Source organism: Apis cerana, linkage group LG14 (genome assembly GCF_029169275.1).
Source record: "Apis cerana isolate GH-2021 linkage group LG14, AcerK_1.0, whole genome shotgun sequence".
NCBI lineage: Eukaryota > Metazoa > Arthropoda > Insecta > Hymenoptera > Apidae > Apis > Apis cerana.
Genome location: NC_083865.1, coordinates 671,220 through 685,587, shown reverse-complemented (window position 1 = coordinate 685,587; position 14,368 = coordinate 671,220). Strand labels below are relative to the sequence as shown.

Here is a 14,368-nt window from a genome sequence, read left to right as displayed (position 1 = left end):
TTCAAAAATATATATATTTCCTTTTTTTGAATTTTTTTTTATTATTTTTCATACAATAAATTTCTTATTTAATTGTATTAATTAATCAAAATTCAAAAAAATCCAAATAATATTTTATAATGAATGTTTTAATTTAAATATCTTATAATATAAAATTATTAATATATGTGTATATATATATATATATATATAACAATAATTTTTAAAAATAAAATAAATATAAATTGAAAATTATTAAATATTAAATCATTAAATATCCAATTATTGATTTTTTATTTTGTGATAAATAAAACTTTTAAAGTATTTATTTATTATTTTTAATTAAATTCCCTATTAATATTGATAATAATTATTTTTCTTATATTGTAATTATAGCAAGTTGGCAACATTGTTCAAATTCGGTCTTTGATGATTTGATAATTTATCAAACAAAATTGATAAAAAATGTGAAAATATCGATCTTTGTAATATTGATTTTTATTTAATTTAAAAATAAGAAGTTTTTAGAAATTTCAATTAAATTTTTATAAAAAAATTTGTTTTTTGGAAAGTTTTATTCAATCATATTTAAAAATTAATATTAATTGAATCAATCTATATTAATCTAGATGAACATAATCATTTTATTTAATCATTTTTTTATTAATATTAAGTTTGTTTTTAAAAACAATTTTTCTTATATGAACATAAATAATAAATATTTTTAAACGTAATATATATATATAAATTTGAAAATAAAAATTTTATTCTTTTTATTCTTTCCTAAATCTTAAAATCTTAAAATTTGTGAATAAAAAACGAAAAAAAATTATATATTTTTTTATCAGAGGAAAAATATAATGAAATTATATATTATTAAAATAATTGAAATTCATAAAAAAAATATGAAATATCCAAATATTTATATCCAAATATTCGTAATAAAAACATTGATATTTGCCACTAATATTGTGTTTCATTCGATATTCGCTATTTACTATCTTTATTGTCTCTATTATTGAAAATTATTAATTTCGGATTTCCACATTTTCCTTTTTAGAGATTTTATAAAATATTTTATGAAATTTGTTTTTGTCATAGTATTATTACGATAAATTATATTATAATTCATTTAGTACAATAATATAAGGAATATAACATTTTTCATTTTACATTTTTTATTTATATTATATTTATATTGTATAATATAATATAGTAATTTAATAACAGTAATAATGGTATAATAGTACTATTATACATATAAATATAGTATTTTTAATTTAAATTTTTAAATTTATTTTTTTAATTAATTTTAATTAATTATTATAAAATCAAACAATTATGTTTTTATTTTTATATTTTCAAAAAATGAAAAATTATAAAAAAAATAATTGCTATTTTTTACAAAAATTCATGTTTTATAAAATTTTCTATTTTTACTTTATATATACTTGATATTTCATTGAAAATTATAGGAAAAAACAATATTTTTTCTATAATTTTTTTCAATTTTCCAATTTATTTTTTACAGTTTTTCTTAATTTACTAATTTATTTTTTGATTAAATTATTTTTTTTTATTGTTAAAAAGGAAAGGTTTTGAAAAAAATAAAATACAAATTATTCAAAATTATGAATATATCTGCTTTTCATTTTTAAAATGTTTTACAAATGATATTTATAAATTATTAATTATAAATTAATAAAGTTAAAATAAAGATAAATAAGTATGTATTTTGATTAATTGTTTTTTTATTAGTTAAAAATTAAAAGTTTTTATGAGTTTATTGTTAAAAAAATTAATAACTTTTTTCATTTATACAGATACAATAAAATAAAGACATAATAATAAAATAAAAAACATAGTAAATAATAATGATTTATTTTTTTAACTTATACATGCTAAAAATCATAAAAAATTTTAATTAAATTATTGTACATTAATATTTAAGTAATAATTAATAATTAAATAATTAAAATTATTTATGATTTAAAAATATATATATAATTATGATAATATAATAATTACATATTTTGTTTAAATTATTATTTGTTTTCTTAAACACTTGATTTTTTTCACATAAATAATTGTATGAAAAATATAAACAATAATCAATTAGAAATGTATGAAAAAATTATATTTAAAAATTTTTAATTTTAAAATTAAAAACTTTCTTTTTTATTAAAAATTTAAATTTATCAAAAATTTACTTGTCTTATTATTATTACTTAATATTTTTATTTAATGTATTATTATATTAATTTATTATATATTAATATATTATTATTTAATAATTTTTTTAATTATTATAGAATTTTATGTAAAATGTTATGTAAAATATTAAACTATTAAACTATATTAATTTATGTAAAATATTATATTTTTATTATGTGTATCTTTTTTTAAATTTTATTTTATAAAATAGAATAATATGATTATTGGCCATTCACATTAAAACTCAAATAGTATTGATAATATCTTTAATTAAGATGATGTGTAAACTTATGTTTTTTTAAATATTATTGTAATATTTCTGCTTTTATGTATTAAATTATAATATTATCTTTTAATATAATTTAATATTTATAATTGATTGCAAAAATTTTTTCTTTAGTAATTTTTTTTAAGAATTGTCTTTATTATTCATTTTTATTTTTAATAGCTTATTTGTATTTAATTATTCATTTTTAAAAATTACAATTTTATTTATAAAATAATTATATAAATTTATACTAATATTTGTTTAAATATAAATATTTTAAATATAAATACTAATATAACTAAATTAATATAACACTAAATATAAGCACTATAACCTTAAATTTATCCGAAATTTATATATGTTCTTTTATAACATATACATATAATATATACATTTACATATATAAATTTATATATTGTTTCTATTTATTATAATTATATATAATATAATATATATAATATTTATATATTATTTACATATCAAGAATTTATATTGACTCCCAATTCCAATAGCGAAAGCAATGTTGCCAAATTTAACATCATACCTTATATGTATTTAAAGTAGACTGTGGTTAACTTTAACATTTATTGGTACTGTTTTACAAATGGTGGATGACAATCAGTTTTAAGTCATGTGGAATGAGAAAAATTTTAGATTTACGTGAATTTTATATAAAAAAATCATATGTGAAGAAAATATTTTATCACATTTTCAAATATTTTCTAAAAAAAATATTTATATTTTCCTATTATATTTGATCAAATTAAACATAATTCTTTTGATAAAGAAAAATTATCAAATTTGTTTCATTGAAAGAAGTTTGCTTTACAATTTGTAGATATTTCAATTAAGGTAACTTATTGATATTTTTAAATTTATAATTTATTTATATTTTTAATGTTTTTAACTGCTTATTTTTTTAATTAATAAAGGGCAAGATTATTGGATTTTAATAAAATTTTGAAAATGGAGGTGGATTATAGTAGCAATTGTGATGTTAAAATTCCAGAATGTAAAAAATTAGCAAATGAAGGAAAGTTACATGATGCTTTGGACCAATTACTAGCATTAGAAAAACTAGCACGAACAGTTAAGTTTTTAATTAATTTTATATTTAATTTTATATTTATGATTGAAATTTGTGATTAAAATATGCAAATAATAAAAATTTTTTAGAGTGCAGATGTAGCATCTACATCACGAATTCTTGTTGCTATTGTTCAAATTTGTCTAGAAGCAAAGAATTGGGCAATATTAAATGAACACATAGTATTGCTGTCCAAAAGACGTTCTCAATTAAAACGAGCTGTTACAGCAATGGTTCAAGAATGTTGTACTTATGTAGATAAAATGCCTGATAAAGAAACCAAAATTAAATTGATAGAAACATTACGTACTGTAACTGAAGGAAAGGTAAACCATTTAGACTTTATGATTATTTCAAATTTTAAATATCTAAAAAATCAATAGTATTAAAAATATAAATAATAAAAAATAATTCTTGTCAAAGATATATGTAGAAGTCGAAAGAGCAAGACTTACTCATCGTTTGGCAAAAATCAAAGAAGAAGATGGAGATATTTCAGGTGCAGCAGCTGTTATGCTTGAATTACAAGTATGAAATTTTTAGAAAAAAAAAATAATATAATAGATAATTAAAAATTATATATAATAAAATTATGTCTATTTTAGGTTGAAACATATGGTAGTATGTCACGTTTAGAAAAAGCATCTCTTATCCTAGAGCAAATGCGATTATGTTTAGCAAAAAAAGATTTTATGCGCACTCAAATAATAGCTAAGAAAATTAATGTTAAATTTTTTAATGATGAAAATGATGAAGAAACACAATCTCTTAAATTGAAATATTATGAGTAAGTAAATTAATAATTATTAATTTGAATTGATAAATATAAAACTTTAAAATTTATTATTGGAAAAAAATTTTATTTCAGTCTAATGATGGAATTGGCTCGTCATGAAGGTTGGCATTTAGAATTATGTAGACATAATCGAGCAGTATTGGAAACTCCAACAGTTAGAGATGATCCTGAAAAAAGACATGCTGCACTTTCACGAGCTGTTCTATATCTTGTACTTGCACCACATGAACCAGAACAAGCTGATTTGACCCATAGATTGCTTTCTGATAAACTTCTTGATGAAATACCAACATACAAGTACTATTTATTCGTTTTTAAAAAAAAATTTAATTATGAATCTCTTATTTTTTATAATTAATAGTAAATTTTTATTTTTATTTTACTAGGGAATTATTACGACTTTTTGTAAATCCAGAACTTATAAAATGGTCAGGACTTTGCGAAATTTATGAAAGAGATCTTAAAGCTACAGAAGTTTTTAGCCTATGGACTGAAGAAGGACGTAAACGATGGGCCGATCTTCGAAATCGTGTTGTCGAACATGTAAGTTTGAAAACTAAGAATTTCATTTTAACAAAATTGTATTGAATATTTATTTCACTATAGAATATCAGGATTATGGCAAAATATTACACAAAAATTACATTGACTCGTATGGCTGAATTATTGGATTTACCAGTTGAAGAAACTGAAGCATGTCTATGCAGTTTAGTAGAAACTGGTGTGATAAATGCCCGTACAGATCGTCCAGCCGGTGTGGTTCGTTTTACAGGAACCCAAGAGCCGGCTGCTCTTTTGGACGCATGGGCTGCATCTTTATCAAAACTAATGAGTCTTGTCAATCATACAACTCATCTTATTCATCAAGAAGAAATGTTGGCTGTAGCTCAATCCTGAAAGATAAATTTTCACTTTTTCTTTTTCCCTATTTTTTTTTCTCCTTTCTTTCTTCTCTTTATATCAAAACTTGTTTAATTTTCTTCTTTATATAATACTTTTATTTTTTTAAAAGTTATTTTCATAAAATGACTGCACATAAATAATTGTACACTTTCTATAAAACTTCAATTCAAATAAAACTTTGAAAAACTTTAAAAAAACATTTAAAGAGTTGCTTTTAGTCTGTTTTTAACGCGTGTACTATATCTTAAAAATAAACATTATGCGAAACATAAAACGTCGTTTTTTATTCGTTTTAATATTAAGTAATACATTTTAAATGAACAATCAAATTTTTTACAAATTTTGCTAATAACGTAATATTTTTTTTATATTCTTGTTTTTATAATTTATCATAATATTTAATACGCAAAATGCGTAAGTTTTTCTATTTTGTAAATGTTAAATTTGAATAAATTTGTAATAAAAACTTACATATTCTCTAACTCTAATGATAATGATAATTGTCTAATTGTTAAAAATTTCAATAATAATTATGTAAATTTTACTTTTAATATGAATTGAAACAACATAAATAAAATTTATCATATTATTGCAATTTTTTTTTCAATTTATAAAATTCATATTCTATAAAAGATATAACATAAAAATTTTTATATGAATTATATGATTTTTTCGTATTATATTCATAAAAATTTGTATGTTTAAAAAAATTTATACTAGTTATTATATTAATATGTAAATTTTCTGCGTATGACTTCACTTTGTGAGAAATTCATTCATTCTTTCTTAATTGAATGATTGACATATCTTATAAATTTTTTTCAATTCAAATACTTTTTGTAAAAAAAATATGCGTAATCGTTGCATATGTTTATCGTTTCATTGACATTAATATTCTAATAAATGCATATATTGAATACATCTTTTTTTTCCCTTATTTTTTAATGTATAAGATACGCGATAGTAACATTTTTTTATAATAGAAAAAAAGAATGTTCAATGTAACAAACAGACATAAAAAAGACGAACAATCGTTCATAATTTAATAAGATAATTTACTGCTTTTATTGTGATCAATCTTCTGATCGAAAAAAAATACTGTTTCAAGGTTTACACCTGACGTTTTGATCAATAGCGATGCTATCGCAAGAAACAGTTGCACTATTTGATTTGGTATCTAAAGCGTGGAAGAAAAAAAATGCTATAATATTAATAATAAAATATTATAGTAGAATGAAAAATTCTTACTGCTTCCAATAGTTTTGCGTATAAGCGCTACCGCTTCTGTATAAGAAGGCGGAGGTAATTCGTTACAGCTTTCCTGAGCAATTGCTTCATAAGAAGGTGGACCTGGAGTTTGTATATCAATACGTTCAATACCACGAGTACCGCTTAATTCCTGCAAATGCTATATTTAACAATTAAATCATCTCGAATTATTAATAAATTTATTTATTTTGATATTAATTAATAGTTAAATACATTTAATACTATATACATAAATATTTATTTCGTATATTAAATATTTAAGAGGCTCTTATTATTATTAGAAGATCTTATATTAAAAGATTCTGATATTTGAAATGATCAACATGTAAATGTATGTATAAAAAATATGTATAGGAAATATATGTATATTTCCACTGATATGCAATAATTTTTATTATATAGTTACATAATATCAATCTCATAAAAAAATTACATATGAAATTAAATATAAAATTAAAAATAATCATTAATAGAATATTTCCAGATATTAAATAGATTACATAAAATAATTACTTACTCTAAATAATTGTCGTTGATGAAAGATCATTTGTATAACAGATTTTCGTCGAAGATAAAGCATACATTTGACAGCTACCATTAGTCCAGAACAAATAAATATTGGACCAATAAGCCACATGTGACCAAGTTTAAAAAATATGTGTTCACCTACGATATCATCCAAAGAAAAAATAGTAATAGCGGTTCCAATCATGAATAGAATGACGCTCAAGGCAAGATAGCTATAGCTAGTGCAGTCACATTTGCCAAAAGTGTTTGTTGATTCTTCATATCGTTCCTCGATACGATGTATTCTATTTGATAAGAATGAACTTTCGAAAACTGTAGCCATGTTTCATTAATAATAACCAAACACAAGATTGAAATTGGATCAGTTGGGGACAAACTAGAACGAACTAACCTACCTATGGTACAATTAAATCCCTTGCGTTTTACACTTCAATATTACTTTCTCTTTTTAAATTTTCTCTTAAATTACATTTGACGAAACTTTTGACAAATTTTAATATTATAGAAAAAAAATAATAAAATAAATATTCTAATGCCTAGAAGAAAATAATAAAGTCGATATTAATCTTAATAGTTTATATATACGTTAAAGATAGATTTTGGTATTGTATATAATAAAAATAATTAAATTATATTAAACATATTTTATATTTTTTATTATATTATTGATAAAATTGTATCTGTATAATTGAAAATATATGTAATAATAGATCAAGCTTAATTTGATTTAATGTTTAATTTAGATTAGTATAATAGCATTTTTTATCTAATACCCATATTACGAACATGTATAAATGTATTTAGTGAATAAAATAGTAAATATGTATAGATTTATAATTAAACGAACATTAATTACAAGTCAAATCCTAAAGCGAAAAACAAATGATGAATTAGATATTGTTAAAAGTTACACAAAGACCAAATCAAAAAAGCAAGGCAAATATTCCGAAACTATTTTACTTCCACAAACTCAATTTCGTGTACATTTAAATGGTAAAATACGAATACAGGAAGATAAATATTTAACTGAAGTAGGTTATTTTATAATATATTATTTGTTTATCTATATTTTAAATATTTTATAATATTTTATAATTTATATATTTGTTTTCTTGTAGAAGTGTGGTTTTTCTGAGTTATATAATTGGCAAAAAAAAAATCTTTCAGGACCAGATTTTATTTTACATGATGGACCTCCTTATGCAAATGGAATTCCCCATATGGGACATGCTATTAATAAGGTATTTTGTAATTTATTTATTATAATATACATATAACATATAATATTATATTATTTTTATAAATCCTTATAGATTCTTAAGGATATAACATTAAGATATAAGATTATGAATCAAAATCGAGTTCATTATGTACCAGGTTGGGATTGTCATGGTTTACCAATTGAGCTAAAAGCTGTACATAATAATGCTGAAAATCCCTTAGAAATTAGGAAGAAAGGTATAATTAATAGATTCTTAGTTAATAAATCTTTTTTGTTATTGTTAGCTAAATATTTATACTATATAAAGTATATTTTATTATTTCATTTTATCTGAAATATATAAATATTTTAAAAACTATGAACGAATTTAAATCCTATAATTATTTTATAAACTATAATTATTTTTTTAAATGAGAATTATATTTTTTTATTCTATATTTTTTGCTAACATCAAAACAATTTTAAAATTATTTTCATCTTTTACATTAAAATATTATATCTATAAACTTGATATATCCAGCATATTTTTAATATATTCAGCATATTTAATATCGTGGACGATTGCTTAATCAAAAATTGCTTTAAAGAAGCAATCCTAAAAATCCTAAAGGATTAATCCTAAAGAGGACTAATAAAATATATTTTTGATATGTAGAAAAACAAACATTTATGGTTTTAGAAAGATCATTTAATATATATAAACGTGAATAATACTAATTGTATATTAAGTTTGAGATTTAATATCTCAATTTATAAAAAAGTTGTATATATGTTAATAAAATATGAAATAATTGGAAAATGTTTTGATATCAATTATAAAAATATAAAAAAAATTTAATTAATTAAAAAATATACTATAATGTAATTTAAATTATATTATATTTTAAATATATAATGTAATATATTTTAATATATAATGTATGTAGAATCATTAATAAGATCAAAATAAAATGAAATATTTTTCTTGAATTTTTTTATTATTGTATCATTTAGAGTTTTCAAGATATTTACATATTTTTAGATATAGATATAGATATATTTTTATATTTTTCATTTTTTCTTTTTTTATATGAATTCAGCTCGTAAATATGCTGAAGAAGCTATTATTAAACAGAAAAAAGCTTTCCAGTCATGGGGTGTGACAGCTGACTGGAATGAATCTGGATATTATTTTACTAGTCATTCATCATATATAAAAAATCAACTTCGTCAATTCATAAAATTATATAAGAAAGGTATCATATTTAGGGATTTTATGCCAGTCTATTGGTCTCCATCTTCAAGGTTAAATGTCCAAAATTAAATAATTTAATCTTTATAAATAAAATTTTTCTTATACTTATATATATTACAGAACAGCATTAGCTGAATCCGAATTAGAATATAATCAGCAACACCAAAGTAAAGCTGTGATTATTCGTCTATATGTTGATAATATTCCAGTAAACTTAAATTCATTTAAAAATCATGCAATATATGCATTAATATGGACTACTACACCATGGAGTTTAGTAGCTAATCAAGCTATAACTTTTTCTGCAAATGCTACATATTGTCTTGTTGAAAATAATTCAAGAGATTTATATATTATTGCACAAGATTTATTAAGTACTATTGAATTAAAACTTGGTTCTTTGAGAACATTAGTATGTTTTAAAGGTAAATTTGATTAAAATTCAAATTTAAATATTTTTTAAATATATTTCTAATTTTTTTTTTATTTTGAATTATATTAATAATAATGTAGATAAGTTTTATTAGGAAAAGAATTAGAGAGCAGCACATACTTCCATCCTTTCACAAAGCACAAATGCCCCTTCTTAGCTGCAAATCATGTTACTACAAATTTGGGAACAGGATTAGTTCATACTGCTCCTGCACATGGTCCAGAAGATTTTTTAGTTGCACTAGAAAATAAAATTCATATTGTAAGTTATTAAATTATATATTTAATTAAAATAGTAAAAATAATACTAAATAATATTAGATAATATTCTATGAACATTAGTATCTCATGATAACTAAATATGTTATAGTTATCTATAGTTGACACTGAAGGTCGATATACTAAAGAAGCTGGTTCACAATTTTGTGGATTACAAGTATTAACAGAAGGAGTTGATAAAGTGATAGATCTTTTGAATCAAGATATTTTGCATGTAGAAACATTAACACATAGTTATCCATATGATTGGCGAACGAAAAAACCAGTTCTTATTCGTGCGAGTAATCAATGGTTCATTGATATAAATTCTCTTAAGGAAAAAATTATTGTAAGTTATTTGGGAATATTACTTATAAATTACTTATAAATTGTGATAGAAATTTATAATAATAAAAATATATTAACTTTTATTTATTTTATTAATTTTATAAGGATAATATCAAAAATATAGATATATATCCTAAATGTAATCATACATCTTTTATGAATGCTTTACTTGCTGGAATAAAAAATCGACCATATTGGTGTATTTCGCGACAACGTTCTTGGGGAACACCTATACCTGTAGTGTATAGTAAAACAACGGGTAAAGCATTTACAAATGAGTAAGTTTATGTATATATTATTATTTACTTTTTTCTTTATTATAAATATATATTTATTACATTATATAATCTAGTTTTGTATATATATTCTTCTTTATATTATTTTTTATTTTTTCAGAGAAATAGTCGAACGATTATGCAATTCCATAGACAAATACGGTCCTGATTGTTGGTGGGAATATTCAATAAAAGATTTAATAGGATTAGATATGATTGAAAAATTGAATATCGCAGTAGATGATATAGAAAAAGGAAATGTAAATTCTATTTATCAAATATTTAAGATGTATAAGAGAAAATTAAAATTAAATATATCATTTATTGATATGAATATTTTTTAGGATATTATGGATATTTGGTTTGATAGTGGAATTTCATGGTCAATTCTACCAAATGGAAAAGCAAATCTTTATTTAGAAGGCTATGATCAATTCAATGGTTGGTTTCAATCATCCTTAATAACATCTATAGCTTTACAGGAATGTCCATCTTATAGGTAAATAAAATATAAAATATTTTAAAAATAATATATATTATTATAAAGCCATGCTAGAAGATGTTCCGAAAATGTAGAAATATTGAACAATAGATTATAGGATAATTTCAATTAATAAATTCTTGAGGTAATTTCAAGCAACATTTTGTTTTGCTTTTATTTAGGCTTTACTAACGAAAACATTGATTAATCATAGAGTGCATAGACTTCTTGAATTACAATTATAATGTTAAGTATATGCCATTGGTTAAACTTGAATAAACAAATCCAAGCAACATAAAATAAATAATAAAAAGTTTTTTAATTTAATTTAATTTTTTTTATCAAATAAAAAATTCTAAATTTAATTTAAAATTTTTCAAAAAACATTAACTCTATTTAATTTTTTAATGTATTTTTTTTGTATATTTGGTATAATTTGATATAATTATAATTCAAATATATAATTTCTTTTATATATATATTTTTTATACATATTTTTTTATATATTTGAATTATGTATTCAAATTATATTTTTATATCTTATTGAATAATTTAATATAAAAAAATAAATAATAATTGAATATGAATTGAATACAATTGATAATTTTATTAAAATTATAATTTTTATTAAAAAATTAAAATCAAAAATTAAAAATTAATATTTTTTTTAATACTATACTCTTTTTTCCATCAATCAATGTATATTTATATCATTTTATTCATATTATTATCCTCTTTAAAAAGATATTAAAGATTTTAAGTTAAAAATAGATTAGTTTAGAAATTATAAGTTTTGTCCTAAATGCCTAGATTTTTCTAACTAATTATATCTACTATATAATAAGTTTTTCTATAAAATGTAGCAATTTGCATTTACTTCCTTTATAACTCAATTCTCTTTTCAAAAAATAACACATTGAGGACTTAATAAAAGAATGAATCCAAGATATAAAAAACTCTTGCACAAAAGAAAAAAATTTTTAGAATTCATATTATATAATAAAAATTTTTCGAGTTTCAAAATCAGAATTTAATGATTTAGAAATATTTAATGTTAAAATATAATAATGTAGATAAAAAATTAAAAAAAAAAGTAAATTCAATCTTTCTATTGAATTTTAAGTGATCAATGCTGACTTTGTATTAGTAATTAGTAAAATACTTCAAGAGGAAGTATTTTAAAATTTAATTTTAATCAATTTAATTTTAATCAAATTTAATTTTCAGTGAGTGATTGATTTTATCTATCTAGTCAATTATTTTTTATTTTAATACTATAATATATATTGTTTATTTTTTTTATTTCAAATTGTATTATTTATTATTCATTTATTAAAAAAGTTTTATATTCGTTTTTTTATTAAAATATCATAATTTATTCATTCATTTTCAATGAAGCTATTATTTCTCTATAGTTTAACTAATCTATGCATTTTATGATTTTTATTAACAAAACTGAAATTGCAAAGTAAAATGTTGTTAGAAATTACATTTTTAGGATACTTTGCCTATATATTTATTATATTGTCTATATGTTTATATATATGTTTATATATTACATATATATTTTATATAAATATATATATATTTTTTTTTCTTTTATTTAGTGCTATATTTGTACATGGATTTGCAGTTGATGAAAATTGTTTAAAAATGTCAAAATCAATAGGAAATGTGATAAATCCGGAAGAAATTTTACAGGGTGGATCTAATTTGGAAAAAAATCCAATATATGGTGTTGATGTTTTGAGGTATTATAATATAATTGTGTAATTAGTGATATATAATCAAACTTTCTATTTTTATTTTATTTAGATGGTGGGTAGCTAATCATGGCTCTCAACATACACAAATACCAGTTTCAAGAAATATATTTGATGGATGTAAACAAAGCGTTTATAAACTTCGTTTAATATTACGTTTTCTCTTAGGTGCTTTACATCCTTATTACGAAGATATTAATTGTAAACCTCAATATCGAATTATTGACAAATATATGTTATATTTATTATTTTGTTATAATGAACAGGTAATATATTTTTTATTTTTTAATTTTGGAAAATATTTTATCACTCATTATGACAAATATTATATATCATTAGATACAGCAACATTACAATAATTATGATTATCATCATGCAAGTAAAATGATTATGAACTTTATAACAAATGTATCGAGTCTTTACTGTACTTTAATCAAAGATAGACTTTATTGTGATGAAGCAACATCTTCAATACGTATTGCAGTCATACAAGTTATAAAAGAAATTTTAAATGTTCTTATAAGATCTATTGCTCCTATTCTTCCACACTTAGCAGAAGAAGCATGGCTATATTATCCTAAAAATTGTGGTAAAATTTTTTTTTATTAAATATATTCAAAATTTCAAAAATAAATTTCAAAATACTTTTTCACTAATTAATTTAATCATAATATATAGCATATATACCATTACATTGTACTCAATACAATGTATTAAATTCTTGGAATGATCCAAGTATTGTACAGCACATAAATGTGGCACTTCGATTGAGATATAACATTTTAAAAATTGCTAATAAAACTACATGGAAATTGCATGGTATTATAGATGCTAGTAAGGAAGATTTTATTTCGCTTTGTGTAAGTATTATATATATAAAAGAAATTAAAATTGTTTTGTGTGCATAAACAGAATACACATGTATATTCAATTTTTTTTTTTGTTTACTTTTTTTATTAGCTTTTTCATGATGAACGACACTCATCAATATCTGAATTATGCGAAATATTACAACTGTCATCGGTAACATTGATTGAAAACAATACAATCAATGAAACACGAATTCAAGTATCTGAAATTCAAGAAACGTTATGTGAACGATGTAGAAGATATCCTGAAACGCAAAAAAATGGTTTATGTACACGTTGTGCTTATGTTCTTTCTAAAAATAAATCAATGCAGACTGTAATTGTATAATAAAGTTAATTCTAATATTTTATCGAAATTATGTGATATATTCTTATTAATTTTATTAATAAATAAAACAAAAATGATACATTTAATATGTTTAGTAGAAAGATTTAATAATTT

The 14,368-nt window shown here is 20.3% G+C and overlaps 3 protein-coding genes across 8 annotated transcripts; 2 read left to right on the top strand and 1 right to left on the bottom strand.

Annotated features, from left to right (window-relative positions):
- The first annotated feature begins 1,849 nt into the window (after nucleotides 1–1,849).
- LOC107992572 (26S proteasome non-ATPase regulatory subunit 12) lies at nucleotides 1,850–5,521 on the top strand. Its single transcript, XM_017048522.3, has 8 exons — nucleotides 1,850–3,313; nucleotides 3,394–3,550; nucleotides 3,638–3,874; nucleotides 3,972–4,076; nucleotides 4,154–4,335; nucleotides 4,417–4,641; nucleotides 4,731–4,887; nucleotides 4,951–5,521. Exons 2-8 carry the CDS (start codon nucleotides 3,428–3,430, stop codon nucleotides 5,239–5,241), a joined length of 1,320 nt encoding a protein of 439 aa, XP_016904011.1. The 5' UTR covers nucleotides 1,850–3,313; nucleotides 3,394–3,427; the 3' UTR covers nucleotides 5,242–5,521.
- Nucleotides 4,908–7,366, bottom strand: LOC107992573 (uncharacterized). Of its 2 annotated transcripts, none has more exons than XM_017048523.3 (3): nucleotides 7,034–7,366; nucleotides 6,496–6,655; nucleotides 4,908–6,424 (listed from the first exon to the last, which is right to left on the bottom strand). In XM_017048523.3, the coding sequence occupies exons 1-3, from the start codon at nucleotides 7,364–7,366 to the stop codon at nucleotides 6,351–6,353; spliced, it is 567 nt and encodes a 188-aa protein (XP_016904012.1). In that variant the 3' UTR covers nucleotides 4,908–6,350. The 2 variants fall into 2 exon arrangements, with proteins under 2 accessions (XP_016904012.1, XP_016904013.1); XM_017048524.3 differs by having other exon boundaries at nucleotides 6,496–6,646.
- LOC107992571 (isoleucine--tRNA ligase, mitochondrial) lies at nucleotides 7,303–14,282 on the top strand. Of its 5 annotated transcripts, none has more exons than XM_062085154.1 (15): nucleotides 7,303–7,444; nucleotides 8,212–8,285; nucleotides 8,358–8,502; nucleotides 9,346–9,550; nucleotides 9,621–9,925; nucleotides 10,028–10,194; nucleotides 10,303–10,539; nucleotides 10,644–10,816; nucleotides 10,935–11,073; nucleotides 11,158–11,312; nucleotides 12,902–13,045; nucleotides 13,110–13,323; nucleotides 13,397–13,646; nucleotides 13,736–13,917; nucleotides 14,018–14,282. In XM_062085154.1, exons 2-15 carry the CDS (start codon nucleotides 8,265–8,267, stop codon nucleotides 14,252–14,254), a joined length of 2,574 nt encoding a protein of 857 aa, XP_061941138.1. In that variant the 5' UTR covers nucleotides 7,303–7,444; nucleotides 8,212–8,264; the 3' UTR covers nucleotides 14,255–14,282. The 5 variants fall into 5 exon arrangements, with proteins under 5 accessions (XP_061941138.1, XP_016904008.1, XP_016904007.1 ...); XM_017048519.3 differs by having other exon boundaries at nucleotides 10,019–10,194; XM_017048518.2 differs by lacking the exon at nucleotides 7,303–7,444 and adding an exon at nucleotides 7,839–8,075 and having other exon boundaries at nucleotides 8,163–8,285.
- The last annotated feature ends 86 nt before the right edge of the window (nucleotides 14,283–14,368 follow it).

Excerpts from the sequence above, each read along its gene's own strand:
- LOC107992572 (XM_017048522.3), top strand. The coding sequence starts at position 3,428 with ATGGAGGTGGATTATAGTAGCAATTGTGATGTTAAAATTCCAGAATGT. Across the intron at positions 4,077-4,153 it reads CTGTTATGCTTGAATTACAA|GTTGAAACATATGGTAGTAT; the intron begins GTATGAAATTTT and ends TGTCTATTTTAG. Across the intron at positions 4,336-4,416 it reads CTTAAATTGAAATATTATGA|TCTAATGATGGAATTGGCTC; the intron begins GTAAGTAAATTA and ends ATTTTATTTCAG.
- LOC107992573 (XM_017048523.3), bottom strand. The coding sequence starts at position 7,366 with ATGGCTACAGTTTTCGAAAGTTCATTCTTATCAAATAGAATACATCGT. Across the intron at positions 6,656-7,033 it reads ATCAACGACAATTATTTAGA|CATTTGCAGGAATTAAGCGG; the intron begins GTAAGTAATTAT and ends TGTTAAATATAG. Across the intron at positions 6,425-6,495 it reads ACGCAAAACTATTGGAAGCA|ATACCAAATCAAATAGTGCA; the intron begins GTAAGAATTTTT and ends TCCACGCTTTAG.
- LOC107992571 (XM_017048517.2), top strand. The coding sequence starts at position 7,839 with ATGTATTTAGTGAATAAAATAGTAAATATGTATAGATTTATAATTAAA. Across the intron at positions 10,195-10,302 it reads TAGAAAATAAAATTCATATT|TTATCTATAGTTGACACTGA; the intron begins GTAAGTTATTAA and ends AATATGTTATAG. Across the intron at positions 13,046-13,109 it reads TATGGTGTTGATGTTTTGAG|ATGGTGGGTAGCTAATCATG; the intron begins GTATTATAATAT and ends TATTTTATTTAG.